This window comes from Papio anubis, chromosome 7 (genome assembly GCF_008728515.1).
Source record: "Papio anubis isolate 15944 chromosome 7, Panubis1.0, whole genome shotgun sequence".
Classification (NCBI taxonomy): domain Eukaryota; kingdom Metazoa; phylum Chordata; class Mammalia; order Primates; family Cercopithecidae; genus Papio; species Papio anubis.
In genome coordinates this window covers 147,316,767-147,343,416 of record NC_044982.1, presented here as the reverse complement: position 1 = coordinate 147,343,416, position 26,650 = coordinate 147,316,767, and the positions used below count along the sequence as shown (strand labels likewise).

Genomic DNA, 26,650 nt, shown 5'->3' with positions numbered 1-26,650 from the left:
GTCAAGAAAGAAGACCAGGTCTTAATCTGTATGCCCAAAACCTACCTATGGTGTTTGTAAACAGTAAGCCCTTAATCAATGCTTGTTTAATGAATGTATCCTCTTGCCTTGCCTGATTTACATCTTAAGCCTCTTCTTTAATTGTGGAAAGGCTTTACCTCTACCTAACAAAGGAGTTCTTAATTTTAGAGTTCAAGAACACGTTTTTATGTACATCTATATGAGCATTTTTCCAGTAAAGAGGTTCACAGCCTTAATGAGGTTCTTAAAGGAATCTCTAACTCCCAAAATTTGGAACCAAACCAAGTTAAAGAACTTCAAGCACTAGGAATCAGAAGAGAGAAGTATTATTAGGCTAAGGGGCCTGCCAAGCATCATGGGACTATATTGGTAGGAAGCTACGAACTCTGCTTATAGGTAATGTCTCTGAATACAAAATAGAAGTAGACAGACTAGTCTCTGCTGAGAAATCAGACCAGTCAATGCAATCATATGCATTCACAAAACACATACCTAAAAGAAGCCACAACTTCAGGGCCATGATAATGATCAGAATACAGATGTTCCTCAACTTACAATGGGCTTACATCCTGATAAACCCATTGTAACAGTAAGCCAAAAATCCATTTATTTAATCACCTAACCTACTGAATATCATAGTTTAGTCCAGCCTACCTTAAACATGCTCAGAACACTTATATTAGCCTACAGTTGGGGAAAATCATCTAACACAAAGCCTATTTTATAATAAAGTGTTGAATATCTCATGTAATTTCTTGAATGCTGTACCTAAAGTGAACAAAAGAATGTTGGTATAGGTATTCGAGTATGGTTTCTACTGAATGCATATGGCTTTTGCACCATCATAAAGTTGAAAAATCATTAAATTGAACATCATAAGTCAGGGACCATCTGTACTATGATTTCTAGAAAGTCACAAACTTTTAAAACTGAGTAGCAAAGGTATAGGACTGCAGAGAAAAATATTATTTTTATTCCAGATTCTAAGTCCTGTGCAGAAGCACAGCTCTGTTTCCATGTTGAGTGTTCAAATACATACATGCCTATGCCCTTTAAAACCCTACTTCATGTGGCTCTGACCCAGCACCCAATCCCTTTGCCTAACACCTGTGGGTGAGGTAGTGTCCTTCTCCAGTTTTGTGCCTGCTAAGTAGAGCCCACCACTGGAAAAATTTTCATAGGTTAAATTTTAGTGAATTACTAAGAACAATTTAAAAATGGGAAGTGTATTTTCTAGAGGTCTGTTTCACCAAGAATTTTCAGTGGCGTTAACTAGTTTGGATGAGTTATTTGACATATGAAGATGTCAGTTAGACACATCCCAGGCCTCTCTGACCTGGACTCTCTGACTGACCAATTATAAATCAGGGGTTCCCATGATCCACTCTTCAGGTTCAACAACTAGAATGACTCCCAGAACTCCGGAAAATAGTTAACTTACTATTACTGCTTTACTATAAAAGACACTACTGAGGAACAGCCAAACAGAAGAGATGCATAGGGAAATGTACGTGGAAGGAACACAGAATGTCATTGTCCTCTCTGTGCACACCACCCTCCCAGCACCTCTACATGTATACCAACCCAAAAGCTCTCCACAACCCATGATTTAGGGGTGTTTATGAAAGCTTCATTATATAGGCATGATTGATTAATTCTTTGGTCATTGGTGATGAGCTTAATCTCCAGACCCTCTCCCCTCCCTGGACATCTAGGGTGGACTGAAAATTCCAACCTTCTAATCACGCTTTGGTCTTTCCAGTGACCAGCCTTCATCCTGAAACTATCTAGGAGCCTTGAGTCACCAGTCATCTCATTAGCAAACAAGACACTCTTTTCCCTCCAGAGAGTCCAAGGGTTTTAGAAAGTCTCGTGTCAGGAAACGAAGACCAAGACCAACTATTATAACAAAAGTTGCTCCTATCACCCCTCTCACTCAGGATATTACAAAGGTTTTAGGAGCTGTGTGCCAGGAACTGGGGACAAAGACTAAATATATCTTTCTTATTATATCACAATATCATACATACTTAATCCAATTACTATATTTATAATAATAGTTAACATTAGTTATCTAAATGCCTACACAAACAGCATAAATCACTGAAGCCTTCAAAAGGAAAAAGCAGCAAATGCAGAACCATTTGAGTCCATTACCATTTTACTTCTACCTTTCTTCTTCTGATGTGAGTTTTCTTGAATCATTCATTTCTCATGCTGAAAATCACTCATTCAAAACCAGCCTTTTAGGAAGAAGGCCAGTACCCATGTATTAGGCTTCCATGTTGGGATTCAGATGATATGGAGTGGAGTTTTTCTACCATAAAAGAGAGGATATTTGAATAAGCCTTTAAGAACGAGAAAGTGAAAAACAGGGAAGAATAACATGTGCAAAGACTCAGTGGCATAAAGAAGGTTTGTATGTTAGGGAACAGCAAGTCGTTCACAGTGGTGGGCACGCTGGGTGGACTGGGAGCTACGGCGAGCGATGAGGCTGAAAAGCGTACAGCCGGCCAGGAAATCTGGATTCATCTTAAAGGTTACAGGGCCATTATAGAATGTTAATCAGGGAAGTGCCATATCATATTTGCATTCTGGAAAGATCACTCTTGCAGCAGTGTGGAAATGGACTGGAGAGACTAGCTGCAGAAGGATTAGTTAATGTGGTAAGACAGAGATAAAGGATTTGAAAGACATTACGGAGGAAGAATACACTGATATGACTCCCTTCATAACTGTGGGGTAAAAATATAGTCCAATCTCTTCTTTTCCCAATTCATTGGTTTTGAGACCCCATTAGTCTATGTTATTAGCAGCAATTCCAGTATCTCCCTCCTGAAGCTGCTCCCCAGCCCTACCCCAAATTGTTGAAAAATGTTGAGGTCTGTCCTGATTCCAAATGCCATGTCAAAACAGAATAGAAAGCCTGATCAGTCCAAGACGAGTCCACACTTCTAGGTGCTGCAGCCCCTGGTAAAACCACAGAGTTGTTACTTTTGTCCATTGCTGCCACAAACCCTGGTGTTCCAGATCCCTGCAAAAATGACAGTGATGCCTCACACTTGGGATCCCAGGGAACTGCAGCTTTACCTTAACTCACACACACTGTCAAGGGATCAATGCTGTGCCAGAAACCCAGGCTCAGCCACGAGCCCTCCCTCATGAGCCTAGAAAGACCCTAATGTTAGCCAGTTCAACCTTCTCCTTTCTCCATAGTGAGTTTCCCTTTGGGCCCCTTGGAGTCCTTTCTTTCCAAGGGACCTCTGCTGGAGCAACATCAATCCATGAGAGAGGTTCAAGTAAAATTGAGCCAAAAAAGAGAAAGGGGTTACAGTTGGACTCCCTTTCCTCCAGGACGTTCCTTGGCCCCTATACAGGCAGTCAGCACTGTGAGACTTTGTCTCGCCAACATTTCCTGTCACTCTTCTCCCAGAATCATGGTTACTCATTTGCATTATATTTGCATAATTAATAAGGTTAAGTCCCATCTTTAGGGAAGGGTGACTTTCCATGTCCACCTAAAGAGCAAGTGCCTAGACATTCCTCACAATTTAGAAAAGAAAAGAAAAAAAGAAGTGAAGTGTCTGTCTTTGGTGACTAGGTAGATGGGGATGCAGCTGCCCCCGCTCTGAGTGCCACAACAGGGCAGCGGCCCCGGATGACAGCTGCCCCACTGCAAGACTTGGCCAGTGACTGCAGCCTCTTGTGAAAGAAGAAGCGGTGTGCCAGCAAGCACCATTCATCAAATGGAGCACAGCAGATTTCAGCCCCTTCTTTCCCTCAGCCAGTCACCTCTGGACAGTGCACAGTGACCCAGTGGGCCTGCCTGAAACTGCTAAGGCGGAATGTTCTTCAAGAAGTTAGGCTCCGGGATGAGTCTGTGACCTCAGCAAATTAAAGTCCTTTCCAAAGAGTCTCATCTATTAAAGTAGCGAGATCCTGCTAAGATAAAGATGGCAGAAGGGGATTCTTTGACGGGTACACTCCTTTTCATGGGGCTGGAGGAAGTACTGGACTGAAAGTGAAGTCTCTCAACTAATTTGACTCTTTCCTAGCTCGGAAGAGAATTATCTGTGAATTCTCTCACCCTCTCTGAAGTGCCAGTTACCGGGGGGCAGTCATCAGTCTATCTTCTTTATACTTCTTTCAAGAGGCTTAAAGCCCTGTGAGGGGATGGATAGATAGATAGATACATACATAGATAGACAGATAGATAGATAGATAGATAGATAGATAGATAGATAGATAGATAGATAGTGAGTAATAGGTATATAGACAGATAATTTTAAAAGCTAGACTAGCAATTACTTGCCAAAAAGAAAAAACAATTTCCTCTTTTTGTGCTGTCAGTAAAATGTAAAATTTTACGGAATGCCCGCAAGGGATTCTCTTTAAGTGCTGCAAAACGATTATTTTCCACAAAGTCTAAAAAAAAGAAAAAATTGAAATGCTGATAGGAAAAGATCATCTTACTAGGTGCTTTGTAACGTAGAGGGAACTCCAGTCAACAGGCAGAGTGAGGTGGAAGGAAAGAGCCCCCAGAGGGAGATGAGACTTGTACTCCACGCCAGCTGCACTGCCGACTGTGTGGCCTTCAGTGACCGCCTCACAGGCCTCCTTCAGTCACCCACCTGGAGGGCGACTTAAATACCAAACAGAATAGTTTATGTGTGAAATGCTTTGCAACTATAAACGATTATTCACCCGCATTATAATTATGTTTCTACAAATTGTGCTTGTCAGTTCACATCCCAAAAGGACCTAAGCATTAGACATCATTTTACAAATTTTAAAAGGTCATTATGAAGTTCTGAAATACACTCTGGCTGAAGAAAATACACTTTAGGAAAAAAACGAACACATCATCCACGTCTTCAGTCCTACATCCTAAATAAACAGTTTAATCCCATCACATAACACAGCAAAGCCTGTTATCCGATAAAAGGAGAGTACTAAACCCTCAATTTAAGGACTAGTTACAACTGATTAAAGTAAGGATACTTATAATTTAGTGTGTAAGAATGTATGCTGAAATATAATTAGTGCCTATGAATTAAAGCAGGATGGATTAGGCTAATTCCTGGAATGCTATTAGAGAGAAGACCCTAGGTTTAAAAAAAAAGAAAGAAAAGAAAAGAAGAAAAAAGAATGATCTTTGTGTTTGCACAGCAGCTAAGCCGCTTAATGTCCCTCTAATGGATGTGAATGGGAAGAAAGGGAGAAGGGGAGTGGAACCCTCTCCGTGGCGTCAGCCCACGCTATGCCTGCCTGGCACTGCAGCCCTGGAAACCTGGGTACAAGGCAGAAGGGGCTGATTGCATGCCCTCCGCTCACTTCCCAGCTTCATTTATATGGTAATTAGCGCTCTGCTGCCAGAAGGGAGAGCATCTGCCAAAAGTAAAGTCCTCACAATAACAAAACTGACATTAGCTGTGATGCCGTCAAAGTGCTGACTAAGAAATTTCTTTTATCTCCTTTTGAAGCCATAAAGTGCATTCATGTTATTACTAGCCGGGAGTTTTTAACAGTCTTGCACTGACAGCAATTATTTAACACACGCACAAAACAATAGAGTTTCACACCACGTAATAAACCTTTGAGCTCCGTGACTTCCAATGCTCTCACTGGCTAGATTTTATGGTCTGGTAGCTCCTGAACAGTCAAGTATACAAGCCACAAAAACAGTATAAAAGTGATTTGAAGCAACCACTTTTTGTGCCCTTGCAGATTTATTTAATGACTGAGGCACACTCCATGATCATGGGCCAATTAAAAGATGTGTCTGCCCACCTTATTCGCTGTGCTTAACTGCTACTAAGTCTCTGCGAAGGAATCAAGCTGAACCCATGGTTGTTGAACTGTCCCTACATCTAATTTTTCCAAAACCTCAGCCAGAGTAAGATTTAAGTATTTTAGCAATCTATTTAAGGTGCACTATATTATTACCTTTCTCAGTAAAATAATTCATTCAAATATTGTATTTTAATATCAACTCTGCTGAGGCCCAAAATAGAACACCAAATACGAAGGAGAAGAAAATCAAGAAAACTGCTTTCGGGAATCATCTAACTGAGGAGTTGTAATCAAATAACGGTGACAGAGGCTGTATGTGTTTAAAGAACTCTCCTGGAAGTCAGATGTGGGTTATGGACAAGTCACCAAAGCCCTATGTCTGGTGTCCTTATCTGTAACAATAGAGGTAGTGATAGCTATGCCACCTGCCTCCAAGGTTTTCACGAAGATGAAACAAAAACTGCAGGAATGTAGAAGAATAGATTGTAAATATTTTCATCACAAAAAAAATAAGGAGCTGAAGTGATGGATATATATTAATTAGCTTGATTTAATCTTTCTACAATGTATATACACATCAAAAGTCCACATTGTACCCTACAAATATATTCAACTATTATTTGTCAAATAAATTTAAAAACTGCAGAAACAAGCACTTTGCAAACTATGATGCATTATATAAATAAAGGAACAATTATTCTCTGCAAATGATACCAACTGATTTATTTTATTTTATTTTTTTGTCACTCTAATTCAAGGATTTTAGTATGTAACCATCATAGCCATGGAGACCTTGAAATCTAATTGCATTTACTAATTTACTATGAGTTATCACTAGGAATTCCCTAATTCAGTATCAAGAATATAGAAATCAGAATATCAAAGTTTTAAGAATTATGAAATTTGTTTAAAGGGAACATATGGTTTAAAATAGATGGCTAAAACCAGCAAGCATTATAAAACAATTTTTAAACTTTTAAAAGACTCAACTTTTAAAAGACTCAAATTACATATGCAAAATCCTCAGTCACTATGTAAGTTCATGACTTTATACATATTTATGTGCAAAGTTTGAACTATATTATGACTCATTTTTGGCTGGTCATGGTGGCTCACACCTATAATCCCAGCACTTTGGGAGGTGAAGGCAGGTGGATCACTTGAGGTAAGGAGTTTGGGACCAGCCTGGCCAACATGGGGAACACTGTCTCTACTAAAAATACAAAAATCAGCCAGGTGTGGTGGTGGGTGCCTCTAATCTCAGAAACACTTAAACCTGGGAGGTGGAGGTTGCAGTGAGCCGAGATCACGCCACTGCACTCCAGCCAGTGAGACTCCATCTTAAAAAAAAAAAAAGATATATATATATATAAAATGACTCATTTTTAAAGGCATTTTTGGTCAACTAGTTTTATGTATTAAAAACATACTTAATGTAAGTCAGGTACTATAGAAAGGTCATAATCAATCACATAGTCTCTTTCTGAGCCCATTTATCTGCCTGTACATCTGTAATAGAGATGTGCTGTCAGTGGCGTTTACATTTTCCCAGCAAACAGAATCATAGAACAACAGGGTTTTAGAGCTCTGTCTTGCTTTTACGTCGGTTGTACTTCCCTAACATTTGCATATGCCAGGATTTCACCTATTTTCTTAAATTGCATGCAATAGCCATGCCATGCCCACCATTTTGAAAAGGTACTAGCTGCCCACCTGGGGTTAGTTCTTGACCTCTACATCAAGATACACTTCTGGTCATTGCCTTTGGTGTATCACTGCCTTTGGTGTTCTCTGCCAGCCGGCCCTCCATGGCTGCTAATCCCCATCCATACCCTGTGACGCCCAATACCCAACTGTTTCTCTTCTGCTTGTCTCACTCTGCTCCTTCTCTCTGAATGGTAACTCAAGCTCTGCCTCTAACGCTTTCTTGCCAAAGTATTTTACATACTTTACCCCTCAAAGCCTTTAAATTATTGTTTATGTACTCCCACGAGTTATATTTATTTGTCTTGTGTCCCCTACTTAATTTTAAATTCTTATAGACACACATTTAATGTTGCTATTTTTCACAAATTTAACATTACCATATTACTTTCATATGCAGAAGTATGACAATGGGTAGACTTCCCAAACTATGCAAATTCCTGCTTTTTAACAGACATTTAAATCAAAATACACTGTTAGGATTGTGTATGGGACTGACTATGGGACATTGTTTGAGTTGTTAGGAAAATTTTCTGAAGGATAATCTTAGGCTATTGATGTTGATCATGTGTGTCTGCACACAATGTAGAGATAGGATAAATAAAAATTAAAACAGTGAGTTTACTACTTCATAGCTAACATTCAATTCAAATATTAAAAGTAGACTCACTCAAGAAAAAAATTACATTCTTCTATGTTTTTAATTGTCACTGCTTATCTAAACCTTAGATACTAAGCAATGAAGCTAAGAAGAGATTAGCAGCAAACTTCAAAGGTAATAGCAGGCACTTAAGCAAGAATATAATTACATGGTGATTTCATTGACATTACTTACTCAAAATACACTCTAGAGATGATGCAGGGCTTATACATGAAAGTATATAAATGCTTTTGATGGATTACTTCAACAAACAAAAAGCAGGTTGCAATACCCAGCACATATTTCTCACAAATGACTCCATATGAAAATCAGATAGAAAAACAGCAGCACCTCACAAAACTTTTCAATATTGTAGAACAGTAAATAAAATTAACACTTTAGAGGTAGTTAAATCTGTAATATATGTGACAAAGAGCATATGTTTTAAATATATAAAGACAGCTTTCCAATACAAAACGAAAAGAATACCTTAATAAAATACATAAATGAACAAAGACACAAATGGTCAATGCACCGAAGAAGAAACACAAACTGCCAATAAACAATCGAAAATATGTCCAAATTTGCTAGTAACCAAAACAAAATAAATTAAAGCAACTATATCATTTTTAAACCCTGAGACTGGCAAAAAAAAGAATACTACCACTGTAGGTATAGCACTCTGGAATATTCTTAGTGCAAGAATAAATTACACATCCTCACTGGAGGACAATTTGGCAACACACAGCCAAACCCTACACACACACTCTCAGCAATTCCACTTAAGAATACATCCTAAGACAATGATTAAACAAATGCTCACTCCGTCATGGTTTATAATAATAATATTGGACATTACTAGAAATGAACAGAGAGGCCTCATTCAATAGACACACTCACATAGTACCATAATGCATTTATTGTTAAGTAAAAAGCAGGCTATAAAACCTATGTAGAATATGATCCTGGTTTGTAAAAAGACAAAAAGGGAAGGAAGGGGAGGAGAGGGAAGGAGACTGAAGAAGAGAGGAAAGGAGGAGGGGGAAGGGGTGTGTGTGTGTGTTGGGATGGGGGGAAGTGAGCATTTGGGGTACATGTGGATAGGGAAAACGTCAGACAGGATAATGACCAAGGGTTAACTATGCTTGCATGCATAATTTTTCTTTTCTTCTTTATATTTTTCTAGATTGCCTGAATGTCCCCAAAAGCTATTTTCACTATGAAAATAAATTTCAACTATAATCACATTTGCATAACCACTTTGTAATTAAAGAGAAATCTTTCAACAAATTCTCCATCCTTATCAGAGGCAGTCAGCAATTATTTCTAGTTGGGCACAAGAGAACCCTTCACATTCACAAAGTGTGTTTCTAGGTATACCAAACAAAAACAAAAACAAACTAAAACTTGCTGTGTATCCACACAGACTCTTTAAAAATATTCTCTAGTACTTTCCAGAGGGAAGCGCCTCAATGGAGGCAGAGCCTGAAACCTTATTCCGTGTATTTGATACTGGTTGGCCAGTAAGAATGTGAAGAGTTAAAAACCCTTCCAGAATACTTCATGCATGCAATGAACTGGGATAAATAATAATTGCAGGCAGATACTACTTAGCACAGGGCCTGGTGGCTAGACAGGTTCTCTCCTTTCCAGTCGGAGGCCTCTGCCGCAAACATGCTCCGCCAGAGCCAAGCTTGATCCCTCTCTTTGTATTTATTGGAACTGGAGCTACTGGAGCAACACTGTATCTCTTGCGTCTGGCATTGTTCAATCCAGATGTTTGTTGGGACAGAAATAACCCAGAGCCCTGGAACAAACTGGGTCCCAATGATCAATACAAGTTCTACTCAGTGAATGTGGATTACAGCAAACTGAAGAAGGAACGTCCAGATTTCTAAATGAAATGTTTCACTATAACGCTGCTTTAGAATGAAGGTCTTCCAGAAGCCACATCCGCACAATTTTCCACTTAACCAGGAAATATTTCTCCTCTAAATGCATGAAATCATGTTGGAGATCCCTATTGTAATCTCTATTGGAGATTACACTGATTAATAAATAACTGAAACTTGAAAAAAAAGTAATAATAATAATAATTGCATTAGCAAATAGTGCCCAAAGAAAGATTTCTGAAATATTCTAACTTCAGGAATCAAATACAAGCTGAGGTGACATCAAGCTCAGCAGCTATAAGAATGAAGTCAGACATTCTGCCCTGTGCTCCCCACATTTGTCTTCTCTCATCACTTCCAATTTAAGGAAGGAAAAGCCTGTAACAGAAAAATGATAAAACAAGAAAATTTCCATCATTTGAGATAGACATTGTGAATAATTCTACAAAGACACACTTCTCCTACTTCTCAATATGTCCAAGAGGTGAAATTGAGCATATTCTTTATTTTCCAAGATTACACATATGGTTTCAGTAAGTCTTTTGTTTCAATTTTCATTTCTTGGCCCTCATTTTTTAGACCAAATCTAACAACCCATGTCAGACTCACTTTAAAAACACACAGCTAGACACTACTATGGGACCTCTCTCTTCATTATTTTTAGACTCTCCTAGAATCCTACTAATGCCTGTTTCTTCTACACCCCTAGAAAATTAGAATGTTGGGGAAATGTTTACTTTTTAAAAAAAAAATAAACCAATGTATCTGAGTACTACATAAATCACCTTTTTCTTCTCTGAAACTGCTCTGTTAATAGCCACTAACCACATGGGGCAATGGAGACCTTGAATGGTGGCTGAGTCCAAATCAAGATGTGTTATAAGTGTACAAAACACACTGGATTTCATATATATATATATAATATACAATTAATAATGTTTAAATTAAATACATGTCAAAATGATATTTGAATATAGTGAGTTAAATACAATCTCACCTGCTTCTTTTTACCTTTTTGATGTGACTAGCAGAAGATATAAAATTACTTATGTGGTTGCATTGTGTTTCTGTTGGACAGTGCTGGTCTGGAATGCTACTTCATCTTGTCGAGATTCTTATTGCCATTTCTGTAACTCTGCAAATACTCAGTATTCTCTTTCAATAATAGGTCTTCATCAGTGGCATAACGCAAGAGGTTTGCTCCCTCCACCACAATCAGTAAAACACCTGCCACTAGTTACTCCTTTTCCCCAAAATTAAAGTCTATGCTTACTGGAAGCTGATCTGAGCATTCCGCACTCCTCATGATCAGTGTTTTCCCCAGGGCTGCTCTGCCCCTTTGGGCCACATACACGTGAGCAGTGGAGCGGCATTATAGTTTGCCAATGCTGGTGGATGGTATAACTTTCAGTTTGGGGTTCAAACTCGCTTCCCACAGGGCAGACACACTAAAGTGTCACCACAATTCCCTCGCAAAACTCATTCATTCCCTGAATTCTCCCAGTGCACCAGAAGGAATGCTATCCATTTTATATACCCGCCCAAAAGTGGGCTACTGTGTCAGTTAGGATTGCTTTCGTAAAAGAAACCCAGCGACACGCCTGGCATAACCAAGGTCGGTTTATTTTTCCAACTTAAGAAATTGGTCAGAGGTAAACAGGTAAGAGGTGATGCAATAACTTTATGACGGGACAACTGCCCCAGCCTCCTCTCTTTCTGACCTGCCCTTGTGGTCTCAAGACGCCTCCTGAAGGTTCAGGCAGTGTTTCTATGCTCCCACCAAGAAGGGAAAAGATGAAGGGCGAAAGGCATATGTCAGCTGTTTTTCCTTTTATCAAGAGACTTCTGCCTGTATCTGACTGGCCAGAACTAACTTACATGGTCACCCTAGTTACAAGGGAGTCTGGGATAGTATTTTTAACTAGAATTTTATCAGTAAGGAAAAACAGCAAATGGATTTGGGGTAGGCAGTTGTTAATGTGTACCCTAGTTTTATTTTCACAAATATTGTTGCAATTTTGTTAGAGATAGGAATAAATGCCTAGAGATATGGGGATTAAAGAAAAATACAACAAAATTCACAATCTTAATGTTGGACACAAAAGTTGGGAGAATGGAAACTTTGAGAATATAATATCTATTATGTAGATCATTTCATTTTATTGAACTTCCAGTTTTTTGAATAGTTCTTGTAACAACTCTCACCATGTATCTTCGTTGATAGTAAAAGTACAATCAACCTGCCAATAATATCTTTTCTAAAAGTTTAGTTCATATTAAACAGCTGCTCAGAAAACTTCATCCACCAGTCACAGCCTGCTATTCAATATGGCCTCATTCTACTTTTATAATTTTATTTTCTTCTATTGCCTTTCATCCAGAGTGGATGAAAGCAGACCTCCAATGTGAAAAGGAGTTTCTTCCTGAGTCGTCTGCAAAATTCCACACTCCTGTCACCCATCTGATCCAATACCAAATTCAGCATTCCACTCAAATTTCTGAAGCATTGTTGTCGTTAATAAGAATCGCTGTCTGCTTTTCAATCACTACCACTAGATTTTTTTTTAAAGACACAGAAACATACCTTCAGTAGTTCACAAGTATTAAGGCCCACACCATGCCAAGCTGAGAATGGGAGAGCTGCACCAGCTGAGGATGCCAGGCCCTCCGCTGGGAGCACTCACTCACTCACTCACCAAGTGACTTACTCCCAAACAAGAGCCCTGCAGAAAGCCTGATTCAAGTTCTCGGTTCAGCAAAATTCAAGTTTCTAAGATGTCATGTATCTTTATGGCATTGGCAAAAAGTCAGACCTTTCTATGATTAATTCATAAACGTTACTGATCATTCTGTTCCCTATAATGATCCAAGCTTTCCAAAAGCTGGCCCTTTTCCACAGTGTCTTCTTTCTGTAACACCCACCTCCATCTATACCAAATGAAACCCGGCTCATTCCTCAAGGCTCAATTCAGATTTCACATTTTCCACAAAGCCTTTCCAAATCGCTCTGCTGTAACTGTTCTCTGTTTTGATCAAATATAGCACTTGATTTCTATTTCTCTCATGTCATTTGTTTTATTTCTGCCTTATATTTGTCGACTAGTCCCAGCCTCTCCCACTAGACCAAAAGCTTGACTCTATATTCTTAGCAGAGCATTTTATTTATTTGTTTGCACTGAATTAAATCTGGATTGTTTTTTCTATGTGACAGACAAAAGTAATTGTGCAACATCATTGACCACAATATTTTTTAAAGTCTGGTCACAAATTATGACTGTCAAAATAGTAATCAGCCCATTGCTTTCCATTTTGAGCTCCAGAGAAAATTATTACAAATATATGAAGAGATGTCCTATGGCCTTGAGGAGGGAGGAAAGATTGCCCACCAGTGTCTATACAAGGCTTTCACTACTCCACTATGCAGCCCATAGGTCCCCATATATATTTAGCACAGAATCCAGTTACACAAAGATTCTTGAGCATGTGCAAAGGATGAATAGATTTCCTGAACCCAAAAGTTGGGACACAGAATTTTTGTGCCATTCCAGTTTCCATTTAAAATACAGCTTTCATTGGATGCAGTGGCTCACTCATGTAATCCCAGCACTTTGGTAGGCCGAGGTAGGCAGACTGCTTGAGCCCACGAGTTCGAGATCAACCTGGGCAACATAGTGAGACCTCACCTCTACAAAAAACACAAAAATTAGCTGGGCATGGTGATGCAGGCCTGTAGTCCCAGCTATTCAGGGGGCTGAGGTGGGAAAACCACTTGAGCCCAGGGGGCAGGGGTTGTGGTGAGCCAAGACTGCACCACTGCACTCCAGCCTGGGTGACAGAGTGAGACCCCATCTTAAAAAAAATTTTTTTAATGGATCAAGGAGCACACTTCTTTAGTAAATCTGGTATGTGTTCCAAACTGTTCAATGTAAAAACTTGGGGTAAGATAAGAGTTAACATTTTAAGGAATAAAGAGCAGAAGCTAAGAAGGGCAATAAGAAGGGCAAAAAAAGTTTGAAAAAAATCCATCTTACTGGCAAAAAAATAATAGTAATATATTCCTGCATATGTAGGTTGTGTGTAATTATAATCTATCTCTTTTTCTTCCTTCTGCCCTAAGTCTCAGAGGCTAATGTGCTGTTTTACAAAAACTGTTTAACAACTTTTCTCTGACTGGTTTGAAAAACTGTTGTTGTTCTCACTGGAGGGATGGTGCAAAGCTTTAACAAAGCTATAGAATGATGAAGGGAAAATAGATGTAAGTGCCAGGATCCTGTTTAAAGGATCAAGGAAGGTCTAACTCCAAGAATGTCCACTTAACATTATATTTTCATTTCTATGAATTCTATCTGGTTTCATTTCAAATCTTTGTCATATTCTCAAAGCTCATTTTCTTTCTTTAAATATATTAAACAGACACATTTTACATTCTGAAACAGACCACTCCAAACTCTGCAGTCTACGTGGAACTGACTCTACAGCATGTTTTTTCAATTAACCACTGCTCATGGTAGTTTCTTTCTTTATGCGTTGGGGGTCGGGGGAGTCCTCTATCATGGATTCATGGCCCTTAAATTTTATTTGTGAGAATTTATTAAGGTCTAGATTTAAATTATTGTGTTCTTCCAGAGAGATTTCCCTTTCCTTCTACCAGGAGCTAGGATTACTCCAATCTAAGACCATTTTCAACTGAACATTCAACTTGGCCCCATGGGTGGTATGAACTCAAACCCAAAGCCTACCTTCATGCAGGGTTATCATTAGTAATTCTCATGGGGGTCTTTTCTTTTCCATTCCACCCACAACCAAAGCAGAGACAGCTACACATGTCCCCACCAATCCCTCTCCAGAGCAGATTCTTCTTCGTTTTTCCACTCGGAAGAACCATTTGGTGTGCTGACTCTATGTGGGAGCTCTGCCTTGACCTCTACCCTGTCTTGGGCTCTGTTTCCTGTGCTCCCTCTACACATGCCTGGTTAAACCCACACTTCAGGCCTTCAGAGGTCAACAGATACCATGGGGACCAATGTTTGTTCCAGTGGCCACCTACCCCTCCTAACACATAGTGTCTTGTCATTCCTACCCTCCAAGGAATTCCCTTACACATTTCTGCCAGCTCAGCCATGCTTTTAAAACTACTTTTTAAAAAATATATTTTATCTAGCATGCTCAGGCTTGCTTTCCCAAGCAGGGTCTCTCTTAACATCTAGTCTGCCATACAGCTAGAACTAGAACTCTCCCATCCAGAGATCTGCATAGGGGCTGGAAACAGTTCCATGTGGCATGTTACTACCCTGTGTCAACATCCAAATAATAGGCTTCATTTTAACCTCTAAAATCAGTATAATGTTTATGTACACATTTTTCTTTTACCTCAATGCTATACTGCTTAAATACGGTGTGTGTGCATCATATATTATAATTTTTACAATAATTATTTTATATAATTATACTTAATAATCATATTCACATTTGTTTATTTCTTGAAGCATGTACCTGTCCTTGTTCCATGTAATCACACCTACAGCACATGGCCGCTACCAATGAACTTTAAAAACTAATTCAGAAAGCAAATGGTAAGTTATGTTAAAACCTAGCTAGTCTTATTACCTATTTCTAGAGCCTCTGCTCAACAATAAGAATTTAAGGAAAAATAAGCAGTATTATAAAACAAAGTTACTATCATAATTGTCCTTTTTTTTAAGATGGAGTTTCACTCTTATTGCCCAGGCTGGAGTGCAAAGGCGCTACTTCTGCTCACTGCAACCTCTGCCTCCCGGGTTCAAACAGTTCTCCTGCCTCACCCTCCCGAGTAGCTAGGATTACAGGCATGCACCACCACCCCTGGTTAATTTTGTATTTTTAGTAGTGATGAGGTTTTGCCATGTTGGTCAGGCTGGTCTCAAACTCCCAACCTCAGGTGATCTGCCCACCTCAGCCTCCCAAAGTGCTGGGATTACAGGCGTGAGCCACCGTGCCCAGCCCATAATTGTCATTTTTAAGGTGCCTCTCAAGATATGGCACGTTATTATTCAGAAACAGCACAATACCTACACCTTCTATAACATATCATCTGCATTATCATAACACATGTGAAAAACCATAATCCAGAACCAAACATCTTTAATAATTTTTAAAATGTTTACAGTATAGGTAGAATACAAAGTTTATTTATAACCTCTCTCATTCCAAAATGAGTTTGAAACTGAAACCTACTAATATATTTTACAAATTGATTTAAAAGGATAGTTGGAACAAAGTAAGTTCATGAAAAAATATCCAACTATCCTTAACATCTTCATCTCAAACATTAGGACAAATACCTAATCCATGCAGGGCTTAAAACCTAGACGACGGGTTGACAGGTGCAGCAAACCACCATGGCACATGTATACCTGTGTAACAAACCTGCACGTTCTGCACATGTATCCCAGAACTTAAAGTAAAATTTAAAAATAAATAAATAAATAAAAACATTTTCCTGTCGAAGAACTCCAGCTAATTATGTTTCAAATTTCTCATAAATTATATTGATCTATGAAGTCAATAACTTTTAAAAGGTTACTGGGTCATTTATTCATTGCAGGATAATTCATGAACATCAGCCATGTAACTTTAACTGTTCTACATTCTCAACTATTAAATGATGATATTCCATTGCAAGGAGTTTTGTTAAGATTTCTGCATTAAATGATGTAGAAATATATAAGTGCTTCTGAAAATTTTATGTTCTACTTGCTTGTTTCAAAACGGGCCTATGATTAAGAGAACACATTTTTTAACGTTTCTCTGTTAATGTACAAATCTCACTCTCCAAAGTTTAAAACCAAATGTTTTGCATCATTATTACACACACCTGCCACCACCTACAGAAAGAACAAAAGTTGTATACTCTAAATACCAACTGTATGTGGCAGTGTTATTATTTTATCCACATTTCTAAAACCTGTTACAAGTGAAAAAAAGATTAAAATAATTTCTGCAGTTATAAACAGTGACACCAAAGTATAACTATTTTTCCAATTCAGACTTTCATTAATGTATGAACACCAAAGCACACTATCTGGTCTTCCTGTTTAACCACAAACATGTCAGGTCTGTTTGGAGTAGTGCTGAATTTGGAAAAGATGAATATCCGGTTGGTAATAGCTTAAAGGTTTTAGAATAAAGCCTACATTTGTGGGTGGCCACAAATCTTAGCTGAAAATTGGCTGAACTATACAGATGTGACTTAGAGAGGTTGGATTTATTGAAATGTTCACAGGTTGAGGTGTCAGAAGAGCTGGGCTTCGATTATTTCTGAAAAATCATTTAGCTGCTCAAGACTTTGGTTTCTAATCCATGGAACTGCCCCACATGACCTCTAAGCCCCTTTGGCTCTCACATTGGAGAATTCTGAATCTATAGCATGTGTAACAATTGAAGGTAGACTTCCCGACCCATTCTTTAAGCAGAAGGAGCACTCCAGTCTTCTGACTGGGGTTCATATATGCTTATATCAGGTTAAATGACAAGAGCATGTCGAAAGAAGAATCAGAATGTGAGGATTTATCATCCTTTGTGAGCCACATTCTTATCCTCAGTGCTCAGCAACAGGGCTTAGAGTGCTAACATTTTGATGCAATAATGACAATGCAGTTCACCAAACAAGGCCAAGCTCAGTGGTTTCCAGGAAACTGAAAAGAGAAAGAATGCGGATAGAAATAGTAGAGACTTCAAATGATGGAGTAAATGAATGAAGTTCAAACTGAGAATCAAAAAGAGACACAAAAAAGACCTAAAAAGTGTGGTCAAAGCATTTGGAATGACTAGAACTAGAGAAAGTTTTTCCTAACAATACTAACAAAACATCTTTGAGAGTATTTTATCATTAGTGGGATCAATGGGATAAGGTCAGATTGATGATTTTTTATTTAAAATGCAAAAACTTTTAAAATGGAATTCTTTTGATTTGTGAAAGACAGGATCATTATGCAACTTCATCAAAGGTATTTTTACCTAACTCTAGAAGTCAAAAATGTTCTTTATTTTTTTAAAAAAAAACAAAAAATCTTTATTGTCACAATGGAACACTCACACCTCTGAAAAATGAGACAAATAATGAATTATTGTTGCTATTCATTTAAATTATTCAAAAAGTCCATCATTATGTTAATGGATTAAAATATCCTTAAATAAAAAAATGATATAATAAAATTGCCTCAATTATGGCTCCCCTTTCTTTAGAAATAAAGGCAATTTAATAGAAAGTGGAAAGTATCTAATAAAGGTAAGTTATAGCACATATTCTATTTCCCTTCAGGTGGTTGTTAGTATATATGCGCCAATATATGAATATACATATATAACATAGTTGATAAAATCTATCTTAAATGTTTATTTGTATGTTTTGTATCATATATTTTCAATTAGAAGTCCTATATTAGCCTGGTGCGGTGGCTCACGCCTGTAATCCCAGCACTTTGGGAGGCCAACGCAAGCAGATCACTTGAGGTCAGGAGTTCGAGACCAGCCTGGCCAACATGGCAAAACCTCATCTCTACTAAAAATACAAAAATTAGCCGGGTGTGGTGGCACGTGCCTATAGTCCCCGCTACTCAGGAGGCTAAGGAAGGCGAATCGCTTGAACCTGGGAGGCAGAGGTTGCAGTGAGCCGAGATCACGCCATTGCACTCCAGCCTAGGCAACAGAGCGAGACTCGGCTCAAAAAAAAAAAAAAAAAAAGTCTTCTATTGACAAAGTCCAGGTCCTTGTCATTTTTATCATCCTACCATAGTATTAAATGGGTTAATATTATATAAGTTGCTTTGACATTCCCTTCTTTGAGAACATTTATTTCCTGGGGCTTTTTTGTTTGTTTGGTTCATTGGTTGGTTTCCTTGGGCATTATTACTTTGAAAATATTCCTAAAAGTAGAATTATACAGCTCAAAAATATGAATCATATTATAGCTGTTGTTATATTCATTGACCAATTGTTTTCCAGGAGAAAAAATAAACCATTCAAAAAGCTACCAATAATGTCCAAATATCACTGTCCCAATCTTTACACCAGTCTTACTGACACATAATGATATCATATTTGTCATTCTTTTGGCTGGCCTAACAGGTGTATATAGTTCCTACAAGTTGTCTGAACATGAATTTTAATTGCTGGTAAGGCTGAATATTATTCCTTGTGATGACTCACTCTATTTTTCTAAATATATAAAAACCATTTACTGAGATACAATAAGCAATGATCTCTTGTACACATAGATGCTTTCCACATTTTTAAACATTAATTTATTTCTGTATAGACACAACACATGTATATTACAGAAGTCTGAGATATAAAGAAAAGCACAATAATAATATAAAAATCACCCATAATCCCAACACACTTTTCCCTTTAAATAGTGTGTGTTACAAAAAGTTAATTTCCTTTCTTTGCCTCCCCATCCATCCCAATCCCTGCTAAAAGTAACTGCTGGTAAGCATTTGGTATACGTATATTGTTCCAGGATTTTCCTATGACTCTTTTTATTAAAATGGTATCACACTGATCACTATCTTCTGCAACAGGCTCTTTTTCCTTAATGCTCAATCACAGACATCTTTTCAAGACACATAGACTTACCTCATTCTTTTGATAGGCAGATGGTATTCTAGTCTGTGTCAGTACAATAAGTTATAACACTGGGTTAAAGCAAGGCAAAAGGGTCCCAGCTGATATCTGAGGTATACATATTACATTTTTTCAGTTATGGTCTCATAGGTAACCATAACCAGTTCCCTTGCCCCCATAGGTATCTGCCACCAGTTCCTTTGCCACCTTGATCTTCCATTGCAATCACCCAACCTCTCCTCACCCTTGCCTCAACTCATCACCCCTCATCTCCAGCTTTGGTGGACTCCTGAGAGCTGTCAGAGAAACCCTTCAGCCTTGCTGGCTGGCTCCATTTCACAGCAGGGTTTCCAACCTCCCCTGGGCTACCTGACTGTTTACCATTGCTTTTATCTTATTTTCACTGGCTCTATTCCAGTCCCTTCCTACCCTTCTTCAATCCCCACTCTACCCTCCCACTCTGACCATATGGAGAGGTCGCTAATTTACAGGGTAAGTAGAGAACATTCAAACATGGCCTCTCACACCTTCTCTTCATCTCTCAGCCTGCCTTTCGTGGCCCACCCTTCCTTTCTTTCATCCTGAATAAGGAAAAGGGTACCCTGGTTCTTCTCCAAGGCTTACCCCTCCGTCTTCAATGTTGCCCTCCATAAGACGTCCTTCCCCCCTGGAAACAAGCTTATGTAAATGTCATATTAATTATGTTAATAATAAAAATAGCAAAACAAATGTATATCACACTTAAAATGTCCAGACCCTGTTCTAAGTACCTTACATATACTAATTTAAACTTCATAACAGCCCTATGAGGTGAGTGTTACAGTAATTGTAATTATCTCCATTCTACAGATTAACGAACTGAAGCACAGAGGGCTCAGGGGACCCGCCAAGGTCACACAGCTACTAAGTGCACAGTTGAGATTCAAACCCCAAGCAGTCTGACCTTTAACCACCATGCCCCCTATAAAAAGCTTATATACTAGGACCGGGGAAGTGATTTAGGGCAGAGTGGGGTTAGAAGACTGGATGGGCAGAGAAGCCTGCAGAGCACCCAAACCAACAGAAAACTACTCTCTTCTTTGTCTGGTTTGAAGTACCAGAGACAGACATCACTTGTATGGCAAATGATGGAGAGACTGTCTGTGGGGGCTGTCTTATGGTGCCTATTCTATGAAAACAGATACTCCCATTATCTCTTCATTCGAACATCTCAAATTGTCTCCATACAAGTAACCTGGTGGAAAAACTCCTATCCACAGCTAAAGCCACTACACCTAACCCCATGGGAACCAACTAGGCAAGCGGCAGGTGGCTCAGCACAAACTCCCTGACATGTGAAAAGAGCTCAAACGCAGCTCCTCCACCTATTCACCACCTACAGGCTGCCTGCTTGGGCCTGAGACACTCACCTAAACCATCCAGGCACCCCATGATACTTCAACACTCTCTACCCAGCCAGTGTCACTCCAGTCTAGTTTGAATACTTAGTCCCAGATAGACCATTTCCAATGAGATAATTCTAACTTTCTTCCTCAATATTTACCAGAAATATGTCTCTTTTTGGCTTCCCAATCACCATGCATTTTCCTCCTCCACTATAAAGAATCAAATTAATATTTAACATGTCAGCCCTTTAAATCTCTTTGGGAAGTGACCATCTGTGATTTTTCTACCAAACCATTCCCCTTCCCTCCTACCCCAACAAACACATACAAAACACACATGCACTAGTCTCTTCTTTGCTGGGCTAAATAAATACATGTAGCCCCATTAACGATCCTTCATATGACCTGGTTTTACATCTCTTCCTCATCTTGGTCACTCTAATATCTACAGATGATCCATTTTGCTTACTTCTCTCTTAATGTGTCCCAGAGCAGCTGTATGACACGGCTAACTCACGCTAAGGAAATCCTACAGATGTGCTTCACACATGCTGCTTCCAGCACCCACGGCTCATCCTTCCTCCACTCTCAGAGCGGCTTTTCAAGGCCCCTGATGCCTACTGAGTTTCATATTAAGTGTGTGAGCTTCAACCTCATTTCATTGTCTACTTTCCCTAGCTCCTAATAGCTAAATCCACTGATGCCAACAACACTACCACCTCCTACGGACTAAATCAAATCCCACTTCCTCAACCAGTCTTGACCAAGACAAATGTGCATCAGCAGCCTCAGCCTAACCCTGAAACACAGAATTAAGCTGCTTTTCCAGCCTTTACTGACAAATCAATCCTGGATGCAGGCGTTTCCAGTACCCCCTAGGGCTCCTATACTGCCCCTTAGCTCACTCTTTCTTCTCCCATCCCTAAAACAGGATATGGGTTTGATCCTTAGATCACCAATTCAATGGCCACAGATTACGTCTTCCATCAGTAATCCTGAAAGGATGTTCCATTGCAGGAGGCCGAATAAGGCAAAACTGCAAAGTTGGCCATTTCCTATCATTCAGAAACCACATTCTCTGGTTGGAGGGCAGTAGACTAATTTTGTATATAGAAAAGACAATCTCGCATTCTCCTAAAAAGTGTTACTAAACTTCCAAAAGTAACTTTCAATAGAAGATGTAATCCAATTAATACCAAATATTTAGGAAACACACAAACTAGTTTTAGATACTATATATTAAAAATAACATCACTTCTTATTAAAAGTAAGTGTGCCAACAATCTCCGGCAAAAGAACAGAGGTCATCTTGCACTACTCTCTTGACTTTAAAGCAATGAAATGAAGTCTCTCAGACAGTGGTCCCCAGCCTTTTTGGCAATAGGGGGAGGGGTGGAGGAGGGGTATGGTTTTTGGATGAAACTGTCCCACCTCAGATGATCAGGCATTAGATTTTCACAAGGAATGTGCAACCTAGACCTCTGGCGTGTGCAGTTCACAATAGGACTCGTGCTCCTATGAGAATCTAATGCCACTGATCTGACAGGAGGCAGAGCTCAGGTAAAGCAAGAGATGGGGAGTAGCTATAAACACAAATGAAGCCACCCTCACCTGCTGCTCACCACCTGCTGAGCGGCCCTGTACCTGGTCCTTGGTCCAGGGGTGGGGGACCCCTGCTCTGAGAAACTATGTAATTTATTCAAAGTCACAGAGCAGGCTATAAACAAAACTGAAACAAGGACTCAGGTCTCCAGATTCCCGGTCGAAATAGTATCTAGCCATCTATGAGGTACAGTGCGTTTTCAGAGTTTGAAACACACAGTATCTTCCCCTCAACAGGTCACATGGTACACAATGTGAATCCACAATTATGAACTCAGTTAGGAATCTACAGTTATGAATCTACACTAAGCAATGAAAACATAAAACAGGGCCAGACGTGGTGGCTCAGGCCTGTAATCCCAGCCCTCTGGGAGGCCAAGGTGGGCAGATTGCTTGAGCTCAGGAGTGACAGATCAGTCTGGGAAACAAGGTAAACCCCTGCCTCTCCTAAATATAAAAAAATTAGCTGGTCATGGTGGCACACACCTGTAGCCCCAGCTACTCAGGAGGTTGAGGTGGGAGGATTACCTGCACTCCAACTTGGGCAACGGAAGTGATATTCTCAGAAAAAAATAAAAATAAAAAAAAAATAAAACAGTACAGATCAACATTTGTGGGCCTTTATCATGCAGATAACAGCCTCTGAAAGTGTTAACTGTAAAAGACAAAACTACGAAAATAAAATTTGTATAGGGGAACCCAAACATTTCACTCATGAATATTACTGATTATAACAAGTTTATCACACTTTAATTAACAAAAAAACAACATTAATCATGAAAAGAAAAGCAAGTCCCAGAAAGGCAGTAATAGCATAGTTGTTAAATGCTAACCATTTGAATCCTATCTCCTCCACTTACTAGCCATGTAACCTTAAGGAATTAGTCAACCTCTCCTTCGCTCCATTTCTTCATCTACAAAATGAGGACCGGTATTTACCTCATGGAGCAGCTGTGATGATTAAACACTTTAGTATCTGTAAAATACTTGGGACAGTGCCTGGCTCATAGTTGGTATTCAATAACTGCTCTTATCTACTCATGTATTATTCTTTTCCACTTGGATAACAACCAACTCTTGACATTTATTATATCCCTTTAAGTGTAGCCAAACTTCATAAGGCAGTGGAATGACATATGCTTTCTTAAAGGATCCTGGTTTTGAGCCAAAAATTAAATAATGGTAGAGACGTGGTAGAAAAGAACAGGTACATGTTCAAGGTATGTGATAAATGGCCAGTGTCTTAAGTCTGTCTGGGCAACAAAATAATGGTATTTTGGGTGGTTTATAAACAACAGAAACTTATTTCTCACAGTTCTAGAAGCTGGGAAGTCCAAGATCAAAGAGCTGGCAGGTTTGGTGCCTAGTAAAGGCCCATTTCCTTGTTGATAGGGGTGACTTCTCACTACATCCTCACATGGTAAAAGGGGCAAATGAGTTCCCTTGGGCCTCTTTTATAAAGGCACTAATTTCACTCACAAGGGTTTCACTGACATGACCTAATCACTTCCCCAAATTCTCCACCTCCTAATCCCATCACCTTGGGGATTAGGGTTTCAAAAGGAATTCTGGGGGGACACAAACCTCCAGACCACAGCAGTCAAAAATCAGGAGAATGGATCATGGGGAGTGACAGGCTTAGCCCACCTTGGATTGGCAGATATGGGGTGAGAGGAAGTACCAACAGTTTTCAAAACCAATCAAACCACAAACATTTCATTTACAACATCGAATTTACAATGTACCATCATTACCACTACAATGAATGGCCAAGAGCCCCCTTACACTTCCCTACCATTCCTACTTTTTTTTTTTTTTTTTGAGACAGAGTCTTACTCTGTTGCCCAGGCTGGAGTGCAGTTGTGCAATCTCGGGCTCACTGCAACCTCCACCTCCCGGGTTCAAGCACTTCTCCTGCCTCAGCCTCCCAAGTAACTGGGACTACAGGTGCACGCCGCCACACCCATCTAATTTTTTTTGGATTTTAGCAGAGACGGGGTTTCACCTTGTTACCCAGGCTGGTCGCGAACTCCTGAGTTCAGGCAATCCGCCCACCTCGGCCTCCCAAAGTGCTGGGATTACAGGAGTGAGCCACTGCCCCCGGCCCATTCCTACTTCTTCTACTTCATCCCATCAACAGAATCAGGGAAATCTCTCTGAAAATGGAAACAGAGGTCTCCCTGAAATACAACACCCATGAGATTCTCCATGAAAAGCAAATAAAAATGCGCTCTAAAAGAAGCACCATGTATTCCTTCCCTTTAGATCTGCTGCCTAACTCTCATGAGGTGACCCTGATCTCCATCAGCCTCTGTGTCAGTGCTGCTATCTGTGGCCTGCGGGCAGTGAGGGCAGTTCAGCTGGGCTTGACCATTAAGGTGTGACGACGGGATTGTGACACACACTCAGGGGCTCTGAAGGGGAGCATATTTTAAAATCACTCACCTGATGTTTACTCCACAGTGCAGTATATTAAATGGAATAATGACAGAGGGAGTGACTGGAAACAAGAAATCCTACAAAAACCAGGTTATAAGTGGCTAACGCATGAGGTGACAACACTGAGAGAAGGGTAATAAAAGTAGGGACAGAAAAAAAAAGACTTTGAGTCATAAGAAACTCAGGAAGGATATGGCAACAAATTAGTCACATTGTTTAAAACTCAAAGAGGCTTGAAGATCACCCAAGATGACAGAATTTAGCAGGAAACCAAAAGGGGTTACTGCAGGTAATTACCACAAGACCACAGTCACAAGCTCAGCCTTGACATGTTTAATTTTAGGGAAAATCCAGGTATCCAGCTAAAAACATGCTGTAGGTAGCTGGAAAATCATAATACGATAGAGCATTTCTAACAGGTTCAGAGTATCAACCAGCTCACAACTGGGTTGCTCTAAGAGTTTTCACTCATCAGTAATGACATGTCTTCATGTTGAGCAAGAAAAACATGAAGTAGGCCAAGAAAGACTTGGAATGCATTAAAATTCATTAATTACTAATAATATATTAGTAATTACAAACAAAAAGTGAGAGAATTTAAGCTATAAGTTCAAAACAGAAGATGATTTTAGGGAGAACTACCAAATTTTTCCACAAAAAAATGAGTATTTGTGTCACTGTCAGAATATTAGGATTAAGGATAATTATTCTGACTTCAGATAGTATCTTACACACTATCCGAAGTATCTTACACACTATCTGAAGTCAGAATATGCTTTATGTTATTTAAATTAATGTTTTATATTATATAAATTGCTTAAATTCAGAATAATATCAAAGTCCTATGAATTATATGTTTAGCTTTTATTCACATTGTGACTGACAAATTCACATGGCTGATTTAACACATGAGAAGAGTCATAAAATAGTCAAAAGAGACTGAAACCTTTTTTGGTACAAGTTTTGGTTATACCATCTTTAAATAAGAGAGATGGTCAGGTGTGGTGGCCCACACCTGGAATCCTAGCACTTTGGGAGGCTGAATGGGGCAGGTCACTTGAGCCCAGGAGTTCGAGACCAGCCTGGGCAACATAGAGAGACCCCAACTCTATTTTTGTCTAAAAAAAAAGTTAATTTAAAAAAAAGAAAGACTTACCACATTTTCCTTCATCATTCTCAGCTTTTCATCAATCTCTCTCAGCCGAATACGCAGATCCCGTTGCTCTTTGGTGTTCCTGAGTACCTTTTCTCCTGGAGTTACTTCCATATTTTTTTCACCATCAAGGTCAGGTTCCTAATTAAGAAAAAAAAAAAAAAACATCATTTCCAGGCTGGATATGTGCTGTCACATACCAACCTCAAAGCAACTGAGCCTTGAGGGTTAGCTTTGCTTTTCAAACAATATTTCTTCCCTTCAAAACAATATTTTATAATGCTTTAAAGTCTTTCCATTTTAGGAGGTAAAGGTCCAATTGTACATACAAAAAGCAGGAAAGGAACCCAATTTTTATTGCATACAATTCTACTTAGCAAATTATTAAAAGAGTGTGTCAATTTCAAAAGTGATTATT

The 26,650-nt window shown here is 39.2% G+C and overlaps 1 protein-coding gene and 1 pseudogene across 4 annotated transcripts in view; one reads left to right on the top strand and one right to left on the bottom strand.

The window, feature by feature from the left end:
• The window catches only part of FSIP1 (fibrous sheath interacting protein 1), a 188,360-nt gene that overhangs the window by 92,846 nt on the left and 68,864 nt on the right, over positions 1-26,650 (bottom strand). For all 3 annotated transcript variants that reach the window (XM_021940414.2, XM_017960512.3, XM_003900754.5), the window contains exon 10: positions 26,236-26,373. In XM_021940414.2, coding sequence (XP_021796106.2) covers positions 26,236-26,373 — 138 coding nt within the window. The remainder of the gene's footprint in view (positions 1-26,235; positions 26,374-26,650) is intronic.
• LOC108586625 lies at positions 9,631-10,238 on the top strand (annotated as a pseudogene). The gene is made up of 2 exons (XR_002523666.2): positions 9,631-9,673; positions 9,758-10,238. The product of XR_002523666.2 is annotated as a cytochrome c oxidase subunit NDUFA4 pseudogene (transcript).